A 25,496-nucleotide genomic window follows, 5' to 3' on the forward strand; every position below is an offset into this window, starting at 1 on the left:
ACACAGATATTTACACTACAGTTCATAATAGTAGCAAAATTACAGTTATGAAGCAACAACAAAAATAATTTTATGGTCGGGGGTCACCACAACATGAGGAGTCATACTAAGGAGTCACAGCACTAGGAAGGTTGAGAACCACTACACTAAGCCATCTCACCTGCCCAGCGTACTTCTGTTGACCTGTTGACCCAGGAGACAATTATGTCAGCTGGCCAGAGATGAGCCAAGCCTCACAGGCTAAGGACATGGCACCTACCACAAGACTGTCCCCATCTGAGATGCTGCTCCAAGGCCCCAGGTTGTGATCCATGCTTTTTTTTTTTTTTTTTTTTTTTTTGTGATCCATGCTTTTTATGAGGCGGCTGTTAATAAAGGTTCCCACAGCCCTTCCCTCAGATTCGAGAACTTTCTAGAATGGCTCATAGAGTTAAGATACGCTTCCTTCTATTGAACTTGGAAGTGGCTAGTCTGGTCTCAAAATGGAGGGCCGCCACCATCCGAAGGAACCAGAACAGTTGAGGAAGCTGTTTGTTGGTTATCTGAGATTCGAAACTACAGATGACAGCTTAAGCAACCCTTCTGAGAAGTGGGGCACACCTATGGACTGTGAAGTGATGAAGGATCCCTAAGTAAAACGTTCTAGGGGCTTTGGGATTGTGAGCTGCTCTTGGGTTGAAGAGGTGGACGTTGCATTGTGTGCTCAACCACATGAGGTTGATGGGGGTGTGGCGGAGTCTTGTAAAGTCTGGTGAACACTTAACAGTGAAGAAGATTTTTGTTGGTGGCTATATTGGTCAGGGTTCTCTAGAGTATAGAACTTAAAGAAGAAACATCTCTATATATAGAAAGGGAATTTATTAGAATGACTTGCAGGCTGTGTCCAGCTAATCCAGCAATGGCTGCCTGTGAACAGAAAGTCCAGGAATCCTGTAGCTACTTAGTCCATGAGGCTAGGCGTCTCAGCTGGTCTTCAGTAGACGCTAAAATCCTAAAGTGGGCTCTAATGTCAATGAAGGAATGGATTTGTATTATGGAGTTTGTGACCCCTAAGGAAAAAAGCCATAGACTCGATTTAAGTATAATTAAAAGATTTATTGGTTAGTGGCTAGCATGACAATCTCTGAGCCAAACTTGAGATTGCCATGCAGGACGGGTGTGGGGAAGGATTTTAAAGGGGGGAACCACACGGAAACCTTCCAAATCTGTGCAAGCAGGCAAAAGCTGTTCTGTTCTGCCAGGTTAAGTCCTTAAGGCAACTCAGAACAATCTCTGGGTATCTGTGTAAGCAGGTGACAGAAGCAAAAAAAGCTGTCATGTCATGACAAGTAGTTAGTCACAGTTGTACCTTTTTGAGTGTGGGGGGTGGTCACTGAGTCAGGGTTACTGGAAACTTATCTTTCAGGGACTGGAGTCAGAGACAAAGGGCTTATGGGTACCAAGATGGATGCTGTAACACTTAATAACAGGCAAAGCAGGAGCAAAACAGGCAAAGAGCGAAAGCTCCCTTCTTCCGTGTCCTTATATAATATATGTGCATGCACATGCACACACAATGCACATACACACGCACATGCACATACACATACACATATATATGCTTCCAGCAGAAGGCATGGCCCAGATTCCAAGGTATGTCTTCTCGCTCAAGATCCTCCTACTTCAGATTAAGCAGAAATCCCTCCCTGGTGCACCCTCCACTTTTGGATTTGCCGTTCATTCCTGATGTAATCAAGTAAGAACCGAGAATCACCATCGCAGTGGAATGGAGGAAGATACAGAGAGACGTACTCCGAGGGGCTACTGTGGGAAGGATGGCGAGACTGAAACCATAGACGTTAGAGGAGACAGCGAGGAGAGAAGAGAGGCCTTGCTTTCGTAACTATTGATGGTCATGGCGCATCATGGTTGATAAGACTGTTATTCAGAGATAGCTCACTATTAATGGGCATACGTGTGCAGTGGGAATGTCCCTTTCTTTTTTTTTTTTTTTTTTTTTTTTTTTTTTGGTCTTTCTTTTTTTTAATTTATTATTTTTTTTATTAACTTGAGTATTTCTTATTTACATTTCGAATGTTGTTCCCTTTCCCGGTTTCTGGGCAAACATCCCCCTCCCCCCTCCCCTACCTTATGGGTGTTCCCCTCCCAACCCTCCCCCCATTGCCGCCCTCCCCCCATAGACTAGTTCACTGGGGGTTCAGTCTTAGCAGGACCCAGGGCTTCCCCTTCCACTGGTGCTCTTACTAGGCTATTCATTGCTACCTATGAGGTCAGAGTCCAGGGTCAGTCCATGTATAGTCTTTAGGTAGTGGCTTAGTCCCTGGAGAAGGGCCCTTTCTTAGCAAGAGGCGCAGTCTGCTGGGTCGCAGGGAGGTTGCAGAGGGCGGATCTGGTAACTCTGTGAGCCATGGAGGGAACTTCGGAGGTGGCAGAGGCAACTTTAGATGAAGAGGAGGCTATGGTGGTGGGTGTGGCGCCGGTGGAGGTAGCTGTGGAGGTAGTGACGGTAGATATAATGAATTTGGAGGGGACAGTGACAGTGACAGCTGTGGTGGTTGCGATTATAGTAGCAGAGGAAGGGATGGTGGAGCTGGACCAGAATGTGGAAGCCAAGGAGGTGAATGTGGTGGAGGAGGGGGATATGGTTACAGTAAAGGAGGAGGCTTTGGTGGAGGTAACTATGGTGGGGAGGGACTGTGAGGATATGGAAATTGTAGTGACCAACAACAATCAAACTATGGACCTGTGAAAGGTGACAGTTTTGGTGGAAGGAGCTCGGGTGTTCCCTGGTGGTGGCTATGGATCTGGCAGGGCTAAGGGACAGATGTGACAGCAGAAGGTTTAAAAAAAAAGGCAGAAAATGGCTCCGGGTCTTAGCAGGAGAGCTTGGGAAGTTGTCAGGAAAGGTGCAGCTGACTCTGAGACAGTTGTCCCAAATCCAGAGGAACTGTGAATAATTTGCCACAGGAGGAGAAGTCATCTACAGTCAGAAAAGTTCCAGCAGCTCAAGCAGGAAATCCTTCTTGCTCAGGACTGGCATAGCCACACCGTTTGCAAAAGCGCGGCTGTGATCCTTGCACCGAAGCGTCAATTAGATGTTCGTTCCTGAAGCCCTTCATCTGCTGTAGCTTTTTCCTTTCCTTTTCATTACATCAGGTGTATTGCCCTGTAAAACATGATAGTGACACCAGGAAGAAAAACATTAAGGAAATTTTAACTAAAAAAGATAAAAGATCTATTTCCTTGTATTTGCAGAGTCAGACAGATCAGGAGCTGGTTGGGATGGAGACAGTAACACAGAGAATGACAGATGCTCAGGATTTGCATACTACAGGAGGGGCGGGGCTCCATGATGTATAGAAGCCGGACTGGCTGTGAATTGGAAAGCCCTTAAAGCTTAGGGACAATCACAGTGTGTCTTATGAAGCTGGTATGTCTATCAGGTACCAGTTTGAAGTCTCCACAACATGGGGTTCCAGCCCAGTCAGCCTGAGTTTAAACCCTAACTTTTACCTGCTAGCTGTGCCTCAGTTTACCTATCTGTAAAATGGGCCGAAAGCAAGCATGTCTACGTGCAGGGGTTGATCTGTCATGGAAAGAAGATGCATAGCCATGTATGGCCCTCAGGTTACATTGTCACCAGCTCTCCCAAAACCCTGTTCAGAGAAATCATCCCATTTCACCAAAAAGGGGGAATTATTTGCCCCAGGTTTTCTAGTGAGTACAGACAAAATCCCATGTCACCCGAATCTGGGCTGGAGGTGAAACAGCAGCCAGACTCAGCCTTTTTTATGTTCTGTGACTCTCTGGGCCTCGTGCTTTGCAACTCAGCACTCAGAAACCTGCTTCCCTCCCACGCCTTCCAGGAAATTCTGGCAGAGCCCAGGGTGCTGGAATTCTGCATGGCTACTCCCTTTCTTTTGAGGGGCTCCCCTTTCATCAGACAGAGGTCATGTGACCCAGGAGATGCTCCATCTTTGGCAGGCCTGCTTAGACAGAACCAGCCCAGTATCCTCAGAGGCTGAGGGGAGCGAGGCAGGGAGCCATGTCCTCTCTGCCATGGCTAGTGAAGGGAGCTGGCCAAGACGGAGTCAGCCCACCTTTGGGTGCCTCTGAAAACTCAGTGAGCAGATCCCATGATCTCTGCTTGCGTGCTTCTCTGGACAGGGAGCTCACTGCTTTCCCAGAGTCATCTATAACCCATTCTCCAGATGAGGAAACAGAAAGTTTAGGAACACCACACATTTACCCAAAGACACACCCGGTCCCCAGGGCTCAACTCCAGGCCAGCCTCCTCCATTTTTCAGCTGCAATGTCCCAGACAACAGGTAGTGTCATAAGCCCTCAATGAAGCCCAGGAGGCTGCAGAGGCCCAGTTATCCCAGAGGGCCACTGGCTCCCTCACTGCCATGGGGAATCGCTCTCGAGAGCACGTGTTCCTGTCTGCACACACAGAAGCCTTCCTCTCTGATGTAGTTTTGCTGGTTTTGTTCTGTGGAAAAGATTCCTATCGCCTCCTGCGACCGGTGATTATTTCAGTGCTCGTGACAGGAAACCCAGGGCCGTCAGAGGCGTGGGAAGACTGAGTCTTTACCCTTTACCTTCACAAAAGGCATGTGCTCTAACATCCCGTGCGTGTCCACAGTAAGGGTGTGCCGGTCTCTGATGCTGGACAAGCATGTCTCGGCCTTCCACCCGAGAATGAGGCAGCCATGAGACAAAAGGATGAGGAGCTGGGGTTAGGATTGGAGGTCCTAGATTCAAGGTGAAGTTCTGCTAACCAGGAGTGGCCTCGGGGCATACATACCCGCTATGGGCCTCAAGTTCTCTTCTCATATGCCACCTGGGAGCCTGTCCCACTCAAACACTTCAGGACTTCATGAAGTTAGAGCCTTAAATTCCCATGTCACCTGAAGGGATGTTCCCAGAGGGGTTCCACCCTGGCCCAGTCCCAGAGCCCCTCTGGCTGTTCCAGTTTTGGATTCCAGCTCCAGGCTGACATGTCCAGGTTAGTGGGGAAAGTGAAGGGGGCTCTGTTTTCCTCCTCTGCAAAAAGACAGGGAAAAGGGAAGGCTGGGCATTTTGCCTTTGGACACCAGGATTCTTGCCTCTTATAAAACTGTTTGCTGAAGCCTGCTGTTAACGGGAAGGGTATAGGGGTGGGGGGTATATGGTATGCCTGGGCAAGCTATGTGTGTGTGCCTTGCAATTGTTAGCATTGGAACCTCCCCAGGGGGGATATCAATAGTATCTAGACTCACAGCAGCTAAACTCAGGCCACACTATCTACAGCTATTGAATGGTGGAGCTGGCCTTTGGATTAGCTGCGGGTCTCAGTGATAAAATCCCGGGACAGGTCAGGTACCCGGCCCTGTTTTGTTATGTTCCTGAGCACACATAATAGTAACTGAGAGGCTCAGAAAACACTGGGCATTCTCCCAGAACACATCCAGTCACTGGAGCATAGGCACACATGCACGAATACACACGCACACATACATGTACATGTGCACACACATTCATACACTATGTACACATACACAACTATGTATACATACACAAACACATACTATGTACACATACTACACGCACCATTCCTAGGCACACTGTGCACGTGTATAAAGCACAGAGGCACACACACAGCAGCCATTCTCCTTAGCTTCCTTGTCAAACTCTGTTCAAGCCCCGTTTTCAAAATAGCTGGCAAAACAGAGGCAAGGGTCTTCCTGTGGTGCGAACCCCATAATATCCAATCATCACAGTGGTCAGATACCACCGGGGCCAGGCTAGAGGCTTCTGTTCTTCTTTCCTTCCATGAAGATCCTCTAGTGCCCATCAGAGCCTGAGTCTGAGCAGAGAGAGGGTCAGAGAGGCCCTGGGCAGTCACCTGTACAGCGTATCCTCCCTGAGGAGAAGCAAGGTACAGCCTCCCTCATAAGCAGTTAGTCTGTGAGCTCACCTACCTCAGCTTCTCCTTGGGATGCATCCTGCACGAGATGGATGGGAGCCTCTCCAGGGCCAGAGAATGATTTAGCATTCAGCCTTGTGCAGCTCTGGGTTTGAGACCCGCCTCTGATTGGTGGGCTTGAACCACATGGGGCCACTTCAAAGCCTCTGAGTTTTTTGTCTGGGGTGTTTCAGCCTCCAAGGGTGTGAGGATGTAGTGGAAGTGCAATATTGTTACCTTTTGCCTCTATCTGCAAAGATTCCTGCTTCGGGAGCAAAAGAGAAGTAAACATCTCCTCCCCGCTGACTGTCAGCTAGCCCAGAGGACAGTACTTGCAGTCGGCCAGGCACTTGGCCAGAGAAGCAAAAGGAGCCACATAGGCATTGCAGTAAATGTAGGGACAGAAGGGACAGACCTCACTACCCAAGCAGCGGGAAATCTTAACACTCTCAGGCAGGAGCTTGGCTTGAGAAATGGAGCCGGCTGGAGATTCAGATCATAGGGTTTATTGCCAAGAATTGACTGATGGGCCTGGGGAGAGTGTCTGGGTTCCCTGAAACCTGGGGAAGGTCTTTAGGGAAGGGTCAACCCTGTGTTGGACTCGGACTGCAGCTGCCAGTTGTATGGAGTGTTTCTTCATCTGTGAAACTGGGGTCTGCTCCAAATGTCCTCCTCCTGGGAGACCAAGTCCAGTCAGTGACCTCAGGCACAGGCCTATCCTTCAACACTGCGACACATCGCTGTCATCAACAAATGCACTAATGGATGTCTTCCTTGTAGAAAGTCAGAGGCTATAGATTTTACTTAAAACCGCCACCGTAATACATAGGCCATCGTTAGGGGACCGGGGACATAATAGGGAACACTAGCCTAGTTAGGCTGTCACACATGGATGACCATGGCAAAGCACTTTGAAGAAGATGGTGGGAGGTAGGGATAGCATCTGGGCAGCAGGCTGAGGGGTGTGGCTAGGAGGGAGCAGACAGGAGTGTGGACTGTTGGTCGAGGTGTGAGGCTTCAGGCAGAGCTGGAAGTATAGAAAATGTCTGGGGAAGCCAGGACTGAATTAAGAGTCTGGAGCATACAGAACACGTTCAACAAAAGGGCACTGAAACAAAGGAATGGCTTTAAAAGCACTGTTTGTTTCAGGTCATTATGACGCCAGTGAACAGCTCAGGCCCACAGTCCCATGAGAGGGCTAATGGTGTAGACAGGAATTATACTTCAAGGAGCGGTTTTACTTCAAGGGTAAGATTACATTACAAATAAATCAAAATTGTGAAGTGCAGTGTGGAGAAGTAAAGTAACATTCTAAACAGGATCAGCTAGCCATGATGAACAAGAAGAAACAAAGAATTAAGTCAGCCTCCCTCCCAGGGTCAGAGGTGAGCCGTCATCCCTCATCCGGCAATCTCAGCTGCTTCCTGCCTCCCCTGCAGAGAGCATGATGGGAGAAGGGGTTCCACCTCTTAAGTCTCCCTCTGTCCTTTAGTAATATTTCAAGAACATTCCAAAACCAGAAAGTGTCCAGATGCTGGGAGGGCCCACACACACACATGTCTAGTTTGGATCTGGTTTTTTTGATCTGGCTCTTTAGGAGTTCTGAGAGTGGAGATCCTGCTGTTCACCCCTAACCCCTAACCCTGCAGGCAGCTCTGACCGTCCTCCTTTAAGAGCCCGGGGCTCCCTGGAAACCCATGCTCAGGGCTGCACTTTGCTGCAGGGGCTGCTGCAGGTTATGAGGTCCCCTTCCCCTACAACAGCCCCATCTGTGCCTTGGCTGGAAGCTGACTTTGGGGGAAAATTATATTCTGGGAGGATTCAGGGAAGGGATTTAGGAAACCTAACCCTTTCTGGCTCTGGCCTGCTAGTGTGAAGAGGTTTGATTACTGATTCGCTGTTGTTAATCAAGGGGCTGAGGTGTGCTGGGCAGAGAGTGGGAGATAGGGAGACGGGGCCTCCCATGAGAAGAGTGTGTGGCATGGGGTGGGCACACATGTACACTTTGCATATACTGAGAGATGCACACAGGTACACATGCACACACGTGTGCACATACGTTTTTTGCTGAGATGCTGAAGTGTAGGAGAGCCACCCCTCAGAACACAGAACAGAGTCTCAGTGGTTGCCCGGGATCATCAGGCTGCCCGTCTCCTTCAACCCCTGTGAAGTCAGTGTCCACCCGGATAGGAAATCAGAGTCAAACATGAGCTGTGAACTGGAGCGCAGGCTGAGTGGAAGGGCCCCTCCCTCAATCCTGACCCATCCTATTCCTGTGGCTGAAGCAGGGCGCCCCCTGGTGGTGCAGCAGAGCAGATTACTAGCCGAGTGATAGCACAGGGAAAGGCTGCCCTGCTGACTTTGATGATAATAGCCCCGGGGAGGATTTTATCTGTTGGTCAAGAGTCATAAGAGGAACAGAACAGACAGAATGAATGTATATTAAAAGGAGCCTGCAGCAGCAACAGAATAGAGTGCTTATGAAATACGGTCTTGGTAGTCCAGCGACTCCTGTTTCTTCATTCTGAAGGGGCTGAGAACCCCAAGGTGGGTTCCCCAGCAGTCCCAATCTGTTGCTAGAGGCCTGGAGAATTCCTAAAGAGCCCCTGGCTGTCAGTCCATGTCAGACACCCCAAAAAAGATGGGTAGCGTCATCAGTGACAGCCTGCAGCAGCAACAGAGTAGATGAACTTGCCAACGAGAATGGAGGGCGTGAGCAGGCAAAAAGCAAAGCTTTCTTCTTCCATCTCCTGACCCCACATCCCAAGATGCTGCCCACACTGAGCATGCAAGAGAATTGGAATGTTAGATGCCCCATGCTCTCCACCAGCTCCCAGCATCTACAGGAGTCAACTCAGACCCGTCCCATCCCTGAGAATCAGCATCTGTAGAGCCCCCTTCTCCCCCCAACACATACAGCCCAACATACCACTGTCATGAGCACCGAGTTTTCCTCCTCGTTCTCTTGAAACATTCTTCTTGTGCCTGAACTTGCTCTCCCAAACGTATTTGTCAGGACCCCAGTGGGAGCCAGAGGGAGCATTTGGGCCGGGTGGCATAAGAGGTTGGCAGACCGGTCGCGTCGGAGTATAGAGAACATGTGTTGTCAGATGGGAAAAGGGCACCTGGTTGCCCTGAGATGGCATGGCCTACACCCCCTGCTCTTCCCTTTTAGACAGAGGGCTCTTGGTGAAAACTAGAAACTCTGGACCCTAAGGGCCCTCAAGACAGGGAGCTGGGGTGCCAATATCCCCCACTGTACCCCTGTACTGGCCAAATGTACTGGGAAGCCAAATGGCAGAATCCCAGGAGTGACCCCAAGGGGCCTGCGAAACCCAAGGCAGTGGAGAACGGGGGGTTTGGAGCAGGGCCCAGGAGAACCCACACTGGAGCCAGGCAGTTCCCAGAGATACAGGAGCAGAGGGGTAGCCTGTGGTTGCCAAGTACTCTGGGCAGTAAAGCACCTGCTGTCCGTGTGTTGGGCAAGAGCGAACACACATTTTGCTTTTATTTTGAAAGCAGGAGCTGGCTGGGCCATACCGGTCACTAGGACTATTGGCTACCTTTTCAGGGCCACCAAGATCAAGGACCCAAGGTCTCCAGGAACTGTCACTGTCTAGCCACACGCTAGTCAGTCCCAGAAAATAAGAGGCATCTCTGCCCTTCTGGATAACTGGCATGCGACTAACAGACCCCACCCACGTGAATCTTAACATGTGCTACACCCAGTGCCTCGAATGCAGAGTCCTAGTTACCCAGTGGCTTTCCCCCTAGAGTATGGAAGGATCTTTGAAAGCCTAGATGTAGAGTATTCTCTTTCCCAATCTTCCCTTGGTGGAGAAAGACTCTTCTGAGTTCCTAGTCCTGGCCTTGGCTTTGGAAAGTTCCCGTAAAAGCTCCAGTGTCATCTGGGTACCACACACATACACGTGTGCACGCACTGAACTGGGAGAGCCTGGCTTCTAAAGCTAGGTGCTTTTGCTGTGTCCAGAATCTTCTAGCTTAGGAGTGACTGGCTGCTGAGCGAGACATCGGTAGCGACCCACACGCATGCACGCACACCCACAAATACACGTAACCCGGTTTCCTAAACACCTCCCAGGCAGGACTGTCATGTTACACGGAGTCCTGGACAAAGTGTGAAGACCAGATAGGCTAAAACACCTGACAGAAACGCCTGAGCAGAGGCGAGTTTGGACAGACTCAGTTTCAGCGGGTTCGGTCTGTCTGGGGAAGGCTTGGCAGAGGCCATGCAGTGAGAGCATGTGACAAGGAGCCTCTCATTGTAGGAGACAGGAAGCAGAGAGTCACTCAGAACCAGGGGTGCGTATGACCCTCAAGAGGTCTTCCCTAGTGACCCACTTCTGCTGGATAATGCCTGCCCCCTAGAGGTTCACGGCATCCCAAAATAGTTCTGCCCCCTTGGGACCAAGACATGAGCCAGTGGAGGACAGTTCAGACTGAATGTGTGATATCACCTTTTATAAGAACCAGGCTCTTACACGATGCCCCCAGGGACACAGCCAAGCCATCGGCCTAGTATTTGACATCAGTTGGGCAAGCCTTAGTGACTATTTGAATGGCACCTCCCCCTTCCCTGCAGCCTGCAAGCATCCTGGACATAGACAGTGAAGCTGCATTCACTGTGCGTGCCCACATTCCACATGGGTTAAGCATTTGTATGTCTAGAGAAGGCCCAAGACCCCATCTTTCATACTCATGGAGGATGGGGTTTTTTTCTCAATTACTTATTTTTTAATGTGTCTATCTATGAACTGTGTGTGTCTGGTGTCTTGGAGACAAGATGGGAATGTCAGATCCCCTGGAACTGGAGTTATAGGCACTTGTGAGCTCCCATCTGGGTGCTGGGATTTGAACCCAGGTTCTTTGTAAGAGCATCCAGTGCTCATAATGACTTGAGTCATCTCTCCAGCCCAGATATGTGTGTTTTGACCGTCACAGCTAATGACATTTTCTTCTCTGCTTCCCCAGGACGATCCTCACTCGTCTTTGTCCTGAGTACAAATGCACTGTTCTTGGAAGCGACCCGTGCTCCTGTCCGTGCATGAGCCCATGCCCACCACAGCCTCTCTGGGGTGAGTCAAGGGTTCTTCGCCTCATTATCGCTCACTCTAGGACTCCAGGACAGGCAGCATCCTGTTTTGGATCATGGTTGAGGGGGCATTTTGTGTTAGGCCCAAAGACCAAAGCTTTAACCTTAGTCCCCACGGTCCTATCAGGAGCAGCGGGAGTGGGCTTTTGTGGGACTAGGGGAAGGCACGAGGACACTTCATTGCAAGGGAGGTGTCCAAGTCATTGTGAAGACAGGGTCACTGTGGAATTGACATCTGCTGGAAGACTGAAGACTAAGGGAACGCTTGGGGAAACTGAGTCAGAGTAGAGCCAGGAGACAGGGCCTCCATCCTGAGGAACCAATGCTGGCGGCACAGCAGAGGGTCCTAACCGATCACCAACATCCTGTGGCAGCAGAGATGTCCCAAAAGCTCTCCATGCTCACTCACTGGCCAGACAGCCTCCTGGATTCCTGGGGTTTTCCAGCACGCTGGTCCTCACAATGGACACCAAATGGCTCTGATGGTATGCATGAGGCTCCAGTGAGCAAATAGCGAACCCCAAGCTGCTAACATGGGCTCTCCAGGTCCGCAGAAGTAGGGCCGAGGGCCAGAATGAGGACATATGGAAAGTTCCAGAAGAAGAGCCTTTTCCATAGGTCATGGTGTAGGACAGTCTGCAGGTGACCCGTCTCTGCTGCGTGGTGACCAGGCTCAGTTGGAAGAGACTGCCGCGGGAGCAGAAACAGCACAGGCTGCACTGGGGTTGGTGACTCCTCTAACACCCTAGGGTGTCTGGCTTCCCATAGCCCACTCTGTGAGGCCAGGAAGGCCCTGCAATGCATTTAAAGACCCCCACCTCGGAAGTCACATGTCCCTATCACCACTACGGGTCAGCAGCAGTTCACTAAGTCCAACTACGTCCATAGGAACAAGAATTAGACCCGAAGGAATTGTATCAGAGACTGTGTGTGTGTGTGTGTGTGTGTGTGTGTGTAGCCAGGCATCTTCCCAGAGCATATGTCTTACCCCTTGGCCCCTCTGTAAGTAACATCCTCAGGGCCACCATGGGGACCCTCCCTTCTTCCCTTGTTCAGTCTCATCTCTCCCTCCACACACATCCCTGCCAAACTTGAATCTCACTTCCTGACCCCGAAATGGACTTGAGATCTGTCACTGCTCCAGCCTTGCCTGCATTCTCCCCCATCGGAGGCTTTTTAAAATCCCAATTGGGCCCGGCTCCAGGATTCCTAATGGTGGTGGTGGTGGTGGTGGTGATGATGGTGATGGTGATGGTGGGATAATGTCACTGCCTACCCAGGACTCATCACAGAGGTGTCTATGGCTTTTAGGAGCAAAACAAGCTCCTTATCCACAAGGGAGCTACAGGGGCTCCAGATACCTCAGGATACAAACCGAGTCACTCATGAGTCACAGGCTGGCTCTCGGGTAACACCAGCCCAGAAGACACTCTGGGGTTCTTCCTGAGAAACGCCAGGATGCTGGGCAGAGCCTTCTCACTGCCTACTGCCTCCCCTCACCTGCCCCACAGTGAAGGGCCCTCCCATCCCCCACTCCACGGTGACTAATCACACGTGCCCTGGGTGTGCTGTAGGCTTTTTAATGCATCTTCATAATCATGCTTTGACATTATTCCCACTCTGCTGGTTAGGGGTCCAGAAACACTAAGCAACTGTCCAAGGCCATACGGTGACCAGGACTTGACCCCAGGAGGACTGGTCCAAAGCCTCGCTGTGCCTCCTCCCGTGCACCCTCTGCTCACCTCCTGTGCTCTGCTGCATGGACACAAGGTCCTCCCTCTGCCCGAAGACACAGGCTGTCGTGGCTGTGTTCTGGGGACCAGGCTGCCATCTCTCCACCTGGTATGACATCAATGATCTGATCTAACTCACAGCTCACCCGTGACCCCGCTCTGAGGAGGGGAAGAGGCGTGAGAAGGCATCGAGCACATCTTCTCATAGTGGCGGCTTCAAGGGAGTCTGGGTGTAGCATTCGTGGTCATTAGAGTCGCCAGGGAAGCCAGGAAGGATTCTTTTATTTTTTTTTTTCTTTTTTTTCGGAGCTGGGGACCGAACCCAGGGCCTTGCGTTTCCTAGGCAAGCGCTCTACCACTGAGCTAAATCCCCAAGCCCGCTCTTTTATTTTTTTTAATTATTTATCTATTTTATGTATGTGAGTACACTGTCGCTGTCTTCAGACACACCAGAAAGGGAATCGGTTCCCATTACAGATGGTTGTGAGCCACCATGTGGTTGCTGGGAATTGAACTCAGGACCTCTGGAAGAGCAGTCAGTGCTCTTAACCACTGAGCCATCTCTCCAGCCCCTAGGGAAGGATTCTTAACAGAGCTCAGACCACGGTCCCTTTGGTCCTACGAGCAGAGAACCTCTCAAAGGGCTGGAGAATCCAATGTCCCCTAGTGCTGTGCCCAGAGAGACTGGAGCTCCACCACCTCCCACACCCCCACTGCCCTGAGGAGCCGTCATCTGAGCAATAGAATCTCTGGTCCACCTCTCCTTCTGAGCTCCTCCCTGCCTTTCCTCCTTCCCCTATCCCGTCTTCTCCCCTCCCCTTCCTTGTGGCCCGAGGATACAACTGTCTCTTTCTCTACTTGCTTTCAGCATTGAAATGTTCAACATCACCACGCAAGCCCTGGGGTCTGCTCATAACGGGACCTTTTCAGAGGTCAACTGCCCAGACACTGAGTGGTGGAGCTGGCTCAATGCCATCCAGGCCCCCTTCCTCTGGGTCCTCTTCCTGCTGGCCGCACTGGAGAACATCTTTGTCCTCAGCGTGTTCTGTCTGCACAAAACCAACTGCACTGTGGCTGAGATCTACCTGGGCAACCTGGCAGCCGCGGACCTCATCCTGGCCTGCGGATTACCCTTCTGGGCCATCACCATCGCCAATAACTTCGACTGGCTGTTCGGAGAGGTGCTGTGCCGCGTGGTGAATACCATGATCTACATGAACCTCTACAGCAGCATCTGCTTCCTGATGCTTGTGAGTATCGACCGATACCTGGCGCTGGTGAAGACCATGTCCATGGGCCGGATGCGCGGGGTACGCTGGGCCAAACTGTACAGCCTGGTGATCTGGAGCTGTACGCTGCTTCTGAGTTCACCCATGTTGGTGTTCAGGACCATGAAGGACTACAGGGAAGAGGGCCACAACGTCACGGCCTGCGTCATTGTCTACCCATCCCGCTCCTGGGAGGTGTTCACCAACATGCTGCTGAACCTGGTGGGTTTCCTCCTACCCCTGAGTATCATCACCTTCTGCACGGTGCGAATCATGCAGGTGCTGAGGAACAACGAGATGAAGAAGTTCAAGGAGGTCCAGACGGAGAGGAAGGCCACTGTGCTGGTGCTGGCTGTCCTGGGGCTCTTTGTGCTGTGTTGGTTTCCTTTCCAGATCAGCACCTTCCTGGACACACTGCTGCGGCTTGGCGTGCTGTCGGGATGCTGGAACGAGCGTGCTGTGGATATTGTCACCCAGATCAGTTCCTACGTGGCCTACAGCAACAGCTGCCTCAACCCGCTGGTGTACGTGATTGTGGGCAAGCGCTTCCGAAAGAAGTCCCGAGAGGTGTACCAGGCAATATGCCGGAAGGGAGGCTGCATGGGAGAGTCCGTCCAGATGGAGAACTCCATGGGGACTCTGAGGACCTCTATCTCGGTGGACCGGCAGATCCACAAGCTGCAGGATTGGGCGGGGAACAAGCAGTGAACACAAGCCATCCGGCAGGACAACTGCCGAGCGTGTGAGAACTGCTGGGACCTGAGCTTCTCAGCCTGGGTTCAGGAAGGAGCTTGAAGCATCCTAGGGAATCAGGCAGGTGATTCCAGTCTTGTCTCACGGCATAAGCGTGCTGTGGGGGATGGGGACCCTGGAGCATAGAGGGGTTGTTATTACTGGCTGGTGCTCTAAAATCCCCATGAGTGGAGGGGGTCATGGGGTAGGGATGGGAGTGACAAAGCTTCCTTCCCTTTGGGGGAAGGACAGATCTCCTGCCGGTTTTGGCCCTGTGGCTACATGCACAGTTGGCATGGCTGCCTCATTTCCCAGTTTCAAGAGTTTAAGATTTATTGGTCTTCTGAAGGCTGAATTCTAAGGAGTCTCTGGTAAGAGCCCAGAGACTGGGATTCTGTGGTTCCTCTCACCCCTAGACAAGGTGGACGGTACAAAAGAAGAACCCCAAAGCATTTATGGAGCACTTGCAGAGTACACAGCATTGAACACTGTGGGCAGGAGGGAAGACACACATAGTGTAATGTCTTAAAGGAGCCCTGACGTTAGTGGAGAAAGCCAAGGACTTGCAGTCTCCAGAAGGCTGCTGATGGCGTGCCAAAGCAAGGAACTGTGGGAGAGGGGAGAGCACAGGGCCTAGGGGGACCGGTAACCCTGAACACGGTAGCCTGATCCCTGCCTCTGCTTCTTCTGCTGTAATGTGAGGGTGTCCTGTGCTTTGAAAAGTGGGGTGCTATATGGCTGTGAGGCGTCAGAACACACATCACTGGGTCTGGACACACGTCACATGCAGACGCATCAGAACACACATCACATGGAGATGCACCAGAACGCACATCACTGGGTCAGGACACACATCCCGTGCAGATGCAGCAGAACGCACATCACTAGATCAAGACACACTCACACGGAGACACTTGGCACAGAGAAAGCCACTCAGGCTTACTCTGCCTGCAGGTACAAGAGGCCCTCACTCCCTCCTACCTTTCCCTCCTAGTATCCCACCCCTATGCACACACAACAAAGCGTTTGGTACTTGGGAAGGGCGGGAGAAAGCAAGTGTTTGTTTTGCAATGAGACAAAGAAAAAGATTTCTGGTGGGACCTGCCCGGAGAATCCACACCTCACAGCATGGCTGCAAATTGGTAGCTGACTGGGGGAGTCTAAGCTGCTTCCCAGGGCTCCTGGTTCAGTGACCAAGGGATGCCAATTAGTGGTTTATCTGAGAGTGACTCACAAAGCAGGGATGCTACCAAAGAGCTGACCCATCATCCAAGGTTACTTAACTGAGGGCGTCAATTCCAGGCCCAGCTCCCTACATGGCTGCAGGGTGCCTCGTGAGTGATGTCAGGGGTGGGTAGGGCTGCCTGGGCCCTGGGGAACTCTGACAGGAGAACCACCCCCACCTTGGGGGAAAGGGGAACAACACATCTGCATATTGAGCAGGTCTTCCACCAGAGATAGGATAGCCTTCCGGATGGTTTCAGGGCCAGTGGGTTCCCCATTAGAACCTATTCCAGGGGCCTTGGGTGAGCTCAGTGTCAGTGGAGACAGTTGCCCCAGCAACGCCATAGACTCGGGTGACAGACACCATACTCATAGTTCCAGAATCTTCCATGGGAGTTTATTTTTCCACGTGTCCGTATCCTGTGATAAACTTAACGACAGGGGCCACTTAAGGGAAAGAGAAGGGTTACTTTGTCTCTCAGTGTCAAAAAAAAAGGCTATGGTCCAGTGTAGCCGGGGTCTGTATGGTAAACAGAGCAGTAAATGGAGACACGGCTGGAACCAGGGCGGCATATGACCTTCAAATGTCTGCCCCTAGTGACCTTTCACCTACTAGGTCCTACATCTTAAAGCTTCCATCGCCTTTCAAAATAGGACCAGCAGTCAGGAATGAAGGGAGGTGCCTTTCAGACTCAACTATAACAATTTCACTGCCAATTGGCTGGCTTCTGAGGCTAACACTCTGTCAAGCCCCTGGGGACATCTGAGGGACATATCAAACAACCTCCAACACCAAGCCACGCAGGAGCTGACCGCTCGATAGCCGGGGGCTACGGAGACTCAGGAAATGGGCAGAGTTCACTGGTGTTTCTGGCCAGGCTGGAGCCAAGGGAGAGCCTACATGGCAAAAGGCCCGTGAATCCCCACCAATCTGACTCTGAATTTCCTAAGAGAGAAGACCCCAGGAAATTCTTTTTTCCACCCCATCCTCCACTTGTAGCCAAAAGAAGGAAACAGATGGCATACGCTGAGAATGGACTCAGCCACACCCATACTGTGAAGGCGAAGCAGGGCCCCACCCTCAGAGGAGAAGTTGGTGGGCTACGGGCGTGAGGGACGCGGCCTGGGTCCCTCAGGGTGGCTGAAGGGTCTGAAACTGGGTCACTGCAGGGTCTGCAACTAGGTCTGCAGGAGGGAAGCCCCCTTGTGCCTTGCGTCAACACCCTGATGAGAAACCATGTCCATTGAAGGACGGAGAAAGCTCTGTACCGTGCAGAGGAAGTGGCCGACAAGGGAGGAGCACTCTGTGTAAGAACACACCTCCTCTGTGCGCTGGAATAAACAGATGAATTTTGCATGGTGTTTCCCTGTGTCAAACTTCCTGAACCTCTGAGCTCTGACTCGGGGACACTGCCTTTGGTAGTCAAAAGCCTTGGGAGATGAGGGATGCATTCCGTTCCCATGGAAATGATCATTGGTCTCCAAGCTTTCGAAATTGAGCGGCAGGTGGTGGGACTGGGGCTGAGCGGGCAACACACACCACAATTTGCATACTGACTAATATGCATTGAAATATGCGTGAATATATTTAACAAATAGCGTTAGGACTTTCTCAGAAATGCATTTTGGGTATTTCCTCCCACGCTGCTTTACTCCATGACACCTGATGACCAAGCCTCTTTCAGATGTTCAGATGTCAGAGACGGCCAAGCCCAGTCGCTCATGTCTGCCAAACACTTCCATTTGACCTTCACCTTGAACCAAGAGCATCCTGCATTATATGGAGACGAAAGACCAGTGTTTGTGTCTTCCCAGAGATGGGAATCTCTGTACTTCACATTCCGGTTCCACATCCACTCTCCATGTTTCTGTTCATCCATCAAACAAGACCTCATTCTGTGACTCCACAAACAGCATTGCCTAGTCATATACCCATCTGTCCATTCCAGAAACCTGGAGCTCAGTGTTCCCTGAACCCCGTCTTGTTCACCCCTGGGTGGAGAAGCATCCCTTTCAGATTCTGCCCCTTATGTTTCCTGGGTCTTTATGACCGACCGTCCTGGCTAACTGCTTCTCACTCCACTGCTAGATATCTCCACCCTCTCGTTCTTTGCCCTCGGCAACAGCAGTTTTCAAGACTACAGTCCCAGAAGGCTGTGATCATGGGGAACAGCTCTCAGGTTTCAGGGTCAGGGTGACGTGGAGTCCCATTCTGGTTCAACCCGGGCTCCCATTCGACTCTTATCCGTGTTATGTCAACTTTTAATGGGGTCAGCAATGGCAGCAATCAAATCAGAAAACTGGCAACAGGGTTCATGTAGGAGACTTTTTAGGACGGTGTCTGGTACAGACTTGAAACCAGTCTGTGAGATACGTATCTGTAATGGTGAGTGTCTTCCACGATGGTGAATGTCATCTGTGATGGTGTATGTCATCCATGATGGTGAATGTCATCCGTGATATTGTATGTCATCCATGATATTGTATGTCATGTCATCTGTGATAGTAGTGTATGTCATCTGTGATATTGTATGTCATCCATGATATTGTATGTTGTGTCATTTGTGATAGTAGTGTATGTCATCTGTGATGGTGTATGTCATCTGTGATGGTGTATGTCACCCATGATAGTGAATATCATCCGTGATAGTGTATGTCATCTGTGATGGTGTATGTCACCCATGATGGTGAATGCCATCTGTGATATTGTATGTCATCTGTGATGGTGTATGTCACCCATGATGGTGAATGCCATCTGTGATATTGTATGTCATCTGTGATGGTGTATGTCATCCGTGATGGTGAATGCCATCTGTGATATTGTATGTCATCTGTGATGGTGTATGTCATCCATGATGGTGAATGTCATCCGTGATATTGTATGTCATCCATGATATTATATGTCATGTTATCTGTGATAGTAGTGTATGTCACTTGTGATGGTGTATGTCACCCATGATGGTGAATGTCGTCTGTGATGGTGATGATGTTAATAATGGTGACAATGGTGGCAGTGGTAGTGATAGCAGAAATGATGCTGATGGTTGGTGCAGAAGCTGTTGACCAGGGTGGTGAATATGGTGGGGACGGGAATGTCAATGAGGACACTCTTCACAAGGAAACCTTTTGTAATAAAGCTACACATTCATACATGGCTTGCAAGGCCTCCAGTGATCTAACCCCGCCCACCCTGCTGGCTCCACCCCCTTCTACTCCACTCCTTCTCTTCCCTCCAGCTACAGTGGGCTCAAAATGCTGGGGCAGGTCTCAGGAGACATTCCACTTCTCCTCAGGTACCCCTCCTCCTGTCAGCCTCCACCCCACACTCAGTACCCCACGTCTGAAGTGCCCGAAGGAGATTCCAGCTCCAGGGGATAGAGATGTGGGCATGACAAACCATTTATTTAGGGGACAGTACGGGTAGGATTCTGAGAGGAGCCATGGGCTGGGGCTGGAATCACTGGAGTCAGATCTGGATGCGGGACTGTCCACCCTAACCCTACCACACAGGCCCTTCCCTGGGCTCCAGGAAGTCAGACCCGTGAGGAGAGCTCCTGGGAGGTCTTAGAAAACCAGTCAAGAGCAGGAATTCTGCTCTAGCCAGGGCAGTCAAGGCCAAATGTAGAGCTATCTCCCTCAGGCCAGGGGCTCCCATAGGAGCTCATGTGAGGCCATGAGGAGAGTTCACTGACTGAGGGACACACTAAGCAAGCACAGTCTCTGCGGCTCAGAAGGTAGAACTTCACACAATTCAGCAGTGCAGCTCTGTGTCTTTGCTAATCTCACTGCCAAGCCTCACACAGCCCCGATCCCTCATCTAGGTCCAAAGTGAATGTGGGGGTCCCGGACGAGCAACCAAGGTCAGGAGTTGGCAAGAACAGTGGCTGAAAGCTTACATCTTTCGGTTTCGGCTGAGACCAGGTCTAGGTCAACCAGGCCCATGGAACTAAGAACCACACCAGACCTCACCCCTTTCCATGGAGACCGGCAAGGTTGGGAACTTATCGGGGTCCATAGTTCTTAAAGGGGGTGTTAGGGAGCCCCAGTGACTCTGCCAGCTGTGGGTCCGTCTGTGAGACCTGCCGGGAGCCATCTCCCTCCATCTTCCTCCTGCACAGTGACGTCCTTCATCTATGAAATGTGATGGCGGTGTTTCCCCTTCCCCATTGTTGCAAGTGGGAATGCTCGGAGGGCTGGGGAGACGGCTTAGTTGAGAAAAGTACTTGCTGGGATCTGAGTTTTGAGGTGTGAAGACGTCTGGACTTGGTGGTGTGTCCTTACAGTCCCAGCATTAGGAAGGTGGAAACAGGTAAACGGCTCAAGACTCACACACGGGCCAGCCAGTATAACGTGATGGACAAGCTCCAGGCTAAGGGGAGGCCCTGTTTCAAAAACATTCTAAGGAATGACGTCTGAGGTTGGCCTCACACACGTGCACACGCTTGTATCCCCTGCTTGCATCAGCAGATATAAAGTGCTTGGAATAATGTCCCCTAACCCCTGGCTTAGCCAACAAACTTGCAATCTACCACAGACAGAGAGGACCTCCCATAAATTGCTTCTATACCAGAGTCTGGCCTGTTGTTTACACCACAATAAACAGTGTCTTTGGGCCCCCATGAGTACAGAGGTTCTCCATTTACAATGGTCCTACCTAGACATTTTCAACTTTATGATGGATGGCACCAGGCCTTGACCATCCAGATTCTTTTCCCGGGCTAGTGATATGCCTGAGTCTGTCTCTGCAGTGGGCAGAGACACCGCAGTTCTGGGGCAGCTCTCGGAGTAACAGTCAGAGGGGAAACAACACCCCACAAGCTGTGCTGCTCAAGTGAGACGTTCAGAGACATAGAAATCTAACACAGATTTCCCGTTCATACGGCCTTCGAGTTATGATGGATTTATTGGGATGAAGCCCCACCATGAGTGGAGAACCATGTGACCTTACGCTGACACACGCACTGACACACGAATATAAACTGTGTTAAGATGCAATCCACATGCCCCACACATCCCCCGTTTCAGCTTTTAGTGATTCACAGAGTTGCACAACCATCGTCACGCTTTAATTCCAGAATGTCCTCATCATCCCAAAGTAAAATCCCCAACACATTAGCTGTCGCCTCAGATTCCTCCCATCCCACTGCTCTGCTCCGGTGGCTACTCATCGCTGTCTCTCCCTCTGCCCCTCCGGCATTTCACGCTGGCACACTCATGCATGAATACTGATGGTGTCTGGCTTCTCTCACTTGCTTTCCACGGACATGTGACACTTGCGGGAGACATTCCCGAGTGGCTCGGGCTAGCGACTCAACTCTACTCCTCTAGCTTTGGCCTCAGGGTCTCTTTCTGTAACACGGAAAGTCAATTCTCTAAGTAAGAACATCTCCAGCATGTGACTCTGCGAAGGGGCCTTAGGAAAAGCTGTAGAGGGCGGTACCCGCAAGGCAAAGGCTGTCCCACAGTGGGGCTGGGCTCCTGGCTCAGCCTCAGCTTACCCACTTCATGACTGGAGGAAGTGAGCTTCCTGCTTGGGCGTCTTCCTCTACAAAATAAGGATCCAGGTGTCGTGACAATTAAGTGAGGTAAAGTTGGTGTAAGGGGTCACACTGCATCTCCCGGAAACACACACACACACACACACACACACACACACACACACACACACACGTCCATTTGGAAGTCCACAGTGTGGCTTGGTTGGGAATAACGTCTTAGCCCAAGTAACAGCTTAAAGTGAGGTTATACTGGAGCAGAGTGGGCCCTTGGTCAAACAGCTGTTATCATTGCAAAAGACAGGAGCACCCAGAGTTGAGGGAAAGGAGGGGACACATACTAGAGTGATGGCCTGAGCCCAAGAGAACAAAGGGTGATAGCCAGAGGGTCTGGTGGAGCAAGTGTAGTCCCCCCAGGGCCTCCAGCTGTCTGTCCTGACGTCTGTTCTCAAGCGTGAAGGAAGCATCCTACGAAAGCACAACACCCCAGCCTTCTGAATTGTGCAGATTTTACCAAACAAAAGAGACTGGGTGCTTTCCCAAGGTCACACGGCTCGCCAGAGGCCATCCCAGGAGCATAGGTCTGGTACCAGTGGGTGTGTATACCCATGGGCTGCCACACTTATCTCCTTCTCCCACCCCCAAGGGCAGGTGCTTGAACTTGGTTAAAGAGAAACTGAAAGTCCTGCCTCCAGACTTGTGGCTCCTGCAGCCACCAAGGCCCTAGGGAAGACAGTTGTTTTGAAGATAAGGGCAGATTTGGGGTTCTGAGCCTCCTGAGGAAGCTGCCTCTCCACAGCGTCACCTGTGTGACCTCCACAGTGGGACAGAAGCAGCATCTGCTCCTCTAGGACTGGTCAGGGTGGGCGAGCCGTATGGTTTTATGTCAACTTGACACTAACTAAGGTCATCTAAGAAGAAGGAGCCTCAGTGAGAAGCAGCCTCCTTAAGATGGGGCTGTGGGCCAGCCTATAAGACATTTTCTTAATTAGCGATTCATGTGGGAGGGCCCAACCCATTGTGTGGGGCCACCCCTGGGCCCATGGTGCTGGATTCTAGAAGAAAGCAGCCTTGGTGAGCAAAGTCAATAAACAGTTCCCATTCCAAGGCCACAGCTTCCGCTCCAGGTTCCTGTCCTGTTTGAATTCCTACCCTGGCTTCCTTCAATGATGAACAGGGATGTGGAAGTGTAAGCTGAATGAACCCTTTCCTCCCCAACTTGCTTCTGGCCACGAAGTTTCACCACAGCAATAGTAAGCCTAATTAAGACAGCGGAGGGCAGCCATGTCACCATCCTGAGCTGACAGGACCACGGTCGAACGCAACATCACAATGATAAAAACTATGGCCCTGCTGGAAGTGCCGACGGGAAGATGGGAAGTCTCGTTCTGAGAAGGGAGAGCGGGAGAGGGCGGAGTCCCCTCTGTACCCCTCGTGGACACAAGTGGTTTAGGATATGCTTACTACATAAGAGATATGTTGCTGTTATTAGGTATAAATCATTTCTGAATTCTCTCAACAAATCCTGGGCATCCCACAATGCATCAGCCTGGTGGCTGGTGTTGAAACTGTGACCATAATACAGGGAGAGATTAAACACACTTATTGCTGGGAGACCTCACACGCCCACTCAGGGCGCAGCAAATGAGAGCTAACACGTGTGTATAGAATACATGGAAAGTGGCAAGCGGAATGAAGATCCAGGAAGCCAGGGAGGAGGAGGAGGGGGGAGGAGAGGGGGAGGGGGAGGGGGAGGGGGAGGAGAAGGCTCCAAAAATGGCTGCATCTCCAGACATCTTGTAGAAACAGGAAGACCTGAGGAGGTAAGCGTGAGGCTTCCTGGGTAAGCCGCTCCTGGCAGAGGAAGCCGGCAATCCCAAGGCTCTGTGGTGAAAGATGTGTCAGCTCTAAGACGGTTGAGGAGGTCTGGAGGGCCTGTGAGAGCATCAGGACTGGCATGGGTGGCCTTGAAGACCGCCATCCTGCCTTAGTTCCTGCTGGAGACAGAGGGTCAATGTTTCAAGGGTATAAAGGTCTTAGATTCCAAAAGATAAAGAAGCAGAGTTGATTGTCCAGGTTCAGACCCAGATAGGGCCTTGGAGAAGTTTCCTCTTGAGGACTGGAACCCAGGGCTGAGATTCCCTTGTGAGGAGCACCTGGGAGACCCCATGTCCTTTTCCAAGCAGCGCAGAACAGGGTCCAAGAGCACAGGTGGGTTCCTTATAAACTCCCCCTGGAGCATGGAACCCTGGTCCAGCTTCCACCCCCCAGTGAGCAGCTTCTCACCCCAGGGCACTGCTCAGAGCCCCCCTGCCTCAGGCTAGCTGCAGGTGGCTCAGGCCAGGGCCACACCTAGCATGAAGACGGTCTCATACACACAACCACCCACTGAAGAGGTCCCAGTGTCCCTATATTCCTCAGCCAGGTGCTAGATAAGGGCTGTGGGGGACAGGGGCGATGGATGAGATCTGAACAGGAAAAGACGCCTAGGCAGGAGAGATGCCCGGTTAGCCTGATGTCCCGTCTCTGGTCAATGACTGGTCTAGCTTGTCCTCCATGCCCTGGCTTCTCCACTTTTTTTTTAACCCAGGGGACTGACTCAGCGAAGGGAGTTCAAGAGACAGTGAGGATGAGCCAGCCTTTACTGCAGATGGAGGGTCCCTCCTCTCCTCATACCTGTTTGGCCCCCATATCTCCCTTTCCCATCATCCATTGCCTCAAAGACAAAGGGGAACCTCTCCTCTCCAGCTCTAGGCCACTTTCCCACTATGGCAGGAATAAGCCTGCTTTCAAAAAGTTCTCTAACTTACCCAGGGTGGCCCTGGACCCGATCCAGACACCACAGATTCATTCCCCTAAAGTCCAGCTTCCTCAGCCTCCACAAGGCTTCTGAGTGCGGTCCCACCCAAATCTGGCCGTCTGCCCTCGGCTGTTCTCATTCCTTCAGACATGCATGTCGACATATCTTCTAGGTCGGGGAATCTGAGAGGCCCTCCTTCCTCCCACCAGAACTAATCAAAGACTCTGCCGAGGGCGGGACACTGCAGGGCAGAGAGACCTGTGCCCAGGACCGACGCTTCTCAGCCATGCATCAGTCCAGACTCTTGTGAATCAAGGGAGAGCCAGCACTGGCTAGCAAGGCCTGGCTACACTGCCAAGTGGGAAAGCCCATGGCTTTTGAGCTTTTCCTGGGCTAAGCCAGCCCTGTGCATATAAAAAGTGTCTAGATGGCTCACAACACCGCACCTCTTGGGAGGGCTGGGAGAAGGCAAGAGACTTTCTCAGTCTCTCTCTCTCTCCTCTCTCTCTCTCTCTCTCTCTCTCTCTCTCTCTCTCTCTCTCTTGCTCTCGCTCTTGCTCTCTCTCTCTCTCTCTCTCTCTCTCTCTCTCTCTCTCTCTCTCTCTTTTGCTCTCGCTTTCGCTCTTTCTCATTTACCTTTCTGCTTCCATGATCCCACATCCCCTAGCGACAAGAGAAGACATCTGGAAATGTTGCTAGGGGCCGTGAAGTCATGGGGGGAAAAAATAAAAAGAAAAGAGGGAGGGAGACCAGATGTCAGACAGAGCAGGACATCTTACCTGGATGAGTTGGACTCACCTTTAGAAACAGAGTTTCCGCCATGAACCTGGGCTGGGCAGTTTCCAGCAGTAAGGGCAGACAGAGAGAGAGAGATGGCTGGCCGGTGGCTGGAGGATCCTGTCGCCCAGTCTCGGTGGAAGTCAGGAATTTCTGCCTCTCTGAAAGCCAGGTCTAGGGTAGATCAGCTTCACTGAAGCCAACTCACACCAAAACCAAACCCAGAGCTGCCAGCAAGGATTAGGAAAATAGCGGCCAGTCTTACTCAACTCTGAGCCCTGCGTGAGTCAAACTTTTTCCGAGCTCACTGTTTGTACAACGGGGTCCACACTGATGGATTCTTGGCTGTGTGTCCTTCGCTGCTCAGATTGAAAGGGAGCTGTCCTCGTGTGCTCCCAAGAACCTGT

General features: G+C 51.3%; 1 protein-coding gene and 1 long non-coding RNA gene across 5 annotated transcripts in view; one reads left to right on the top strand and one right to left on the bottom strand.

Annotated features, from left to right (window-relative positions):
* Bdkrb2 (bradykinin receptor B2) overlaps positions 1-17,372 on the top strand; it is a 29,975-nt gene extending 12,603 nt beyond the window's left edge. For 2 of the 4 annotated variants that reach the window (XM_087552316.1, NM_001270713.2), the window contains 3 exon segments: positions 10,940-11,043; positions 12,692-12,902; positions 13,662-17,372. In XM_087552316.1, the coding sequence (XP_087408442.1) occupies positions 12,820-12,902; positions 13,662-14,769 (1,191 nt within the window). In that variant the 5' untranslated portion in view covers positions 10,940-11,043; positions 12,692-12,819 and the 3' untranslated portion in view covers positions 14,770-17,372. 4 annotated transcript variants of the gene reach the window in all.
* Positions 1,366-25,311, bottom strand: LOC120103615 (uncharacterized). Its single transcript, XR_015622564.1, has 3 exons — positions 25,111-25,311; positions 2,744-3,166; positions 1,366-2,489 (listed from the first exon to the last, which is right to left on the bottom strand). It is a non-coding gene; the product is annotated as an uncharacterized LOC120103615 (long non-coding RNA).
* Between the last annotated feature and the right edge of the window lie 185 nt (positions 25,312-25,496).

This window comes from Rattus norvegicus, chromosome 6, assembly GCF_021556685.1.
Source record: "Rattus norvegicus strain SHRSP/BbbUtx chromosome 6, alternate assembly SHRSP_T2T, whole genome shotgun sequence".
Lineage (NCBI taxonomy): Eukaryota > Metazoa > Chordata > Mammalia > Rodentia > Muridae > Rattus > Rattus norvegicus.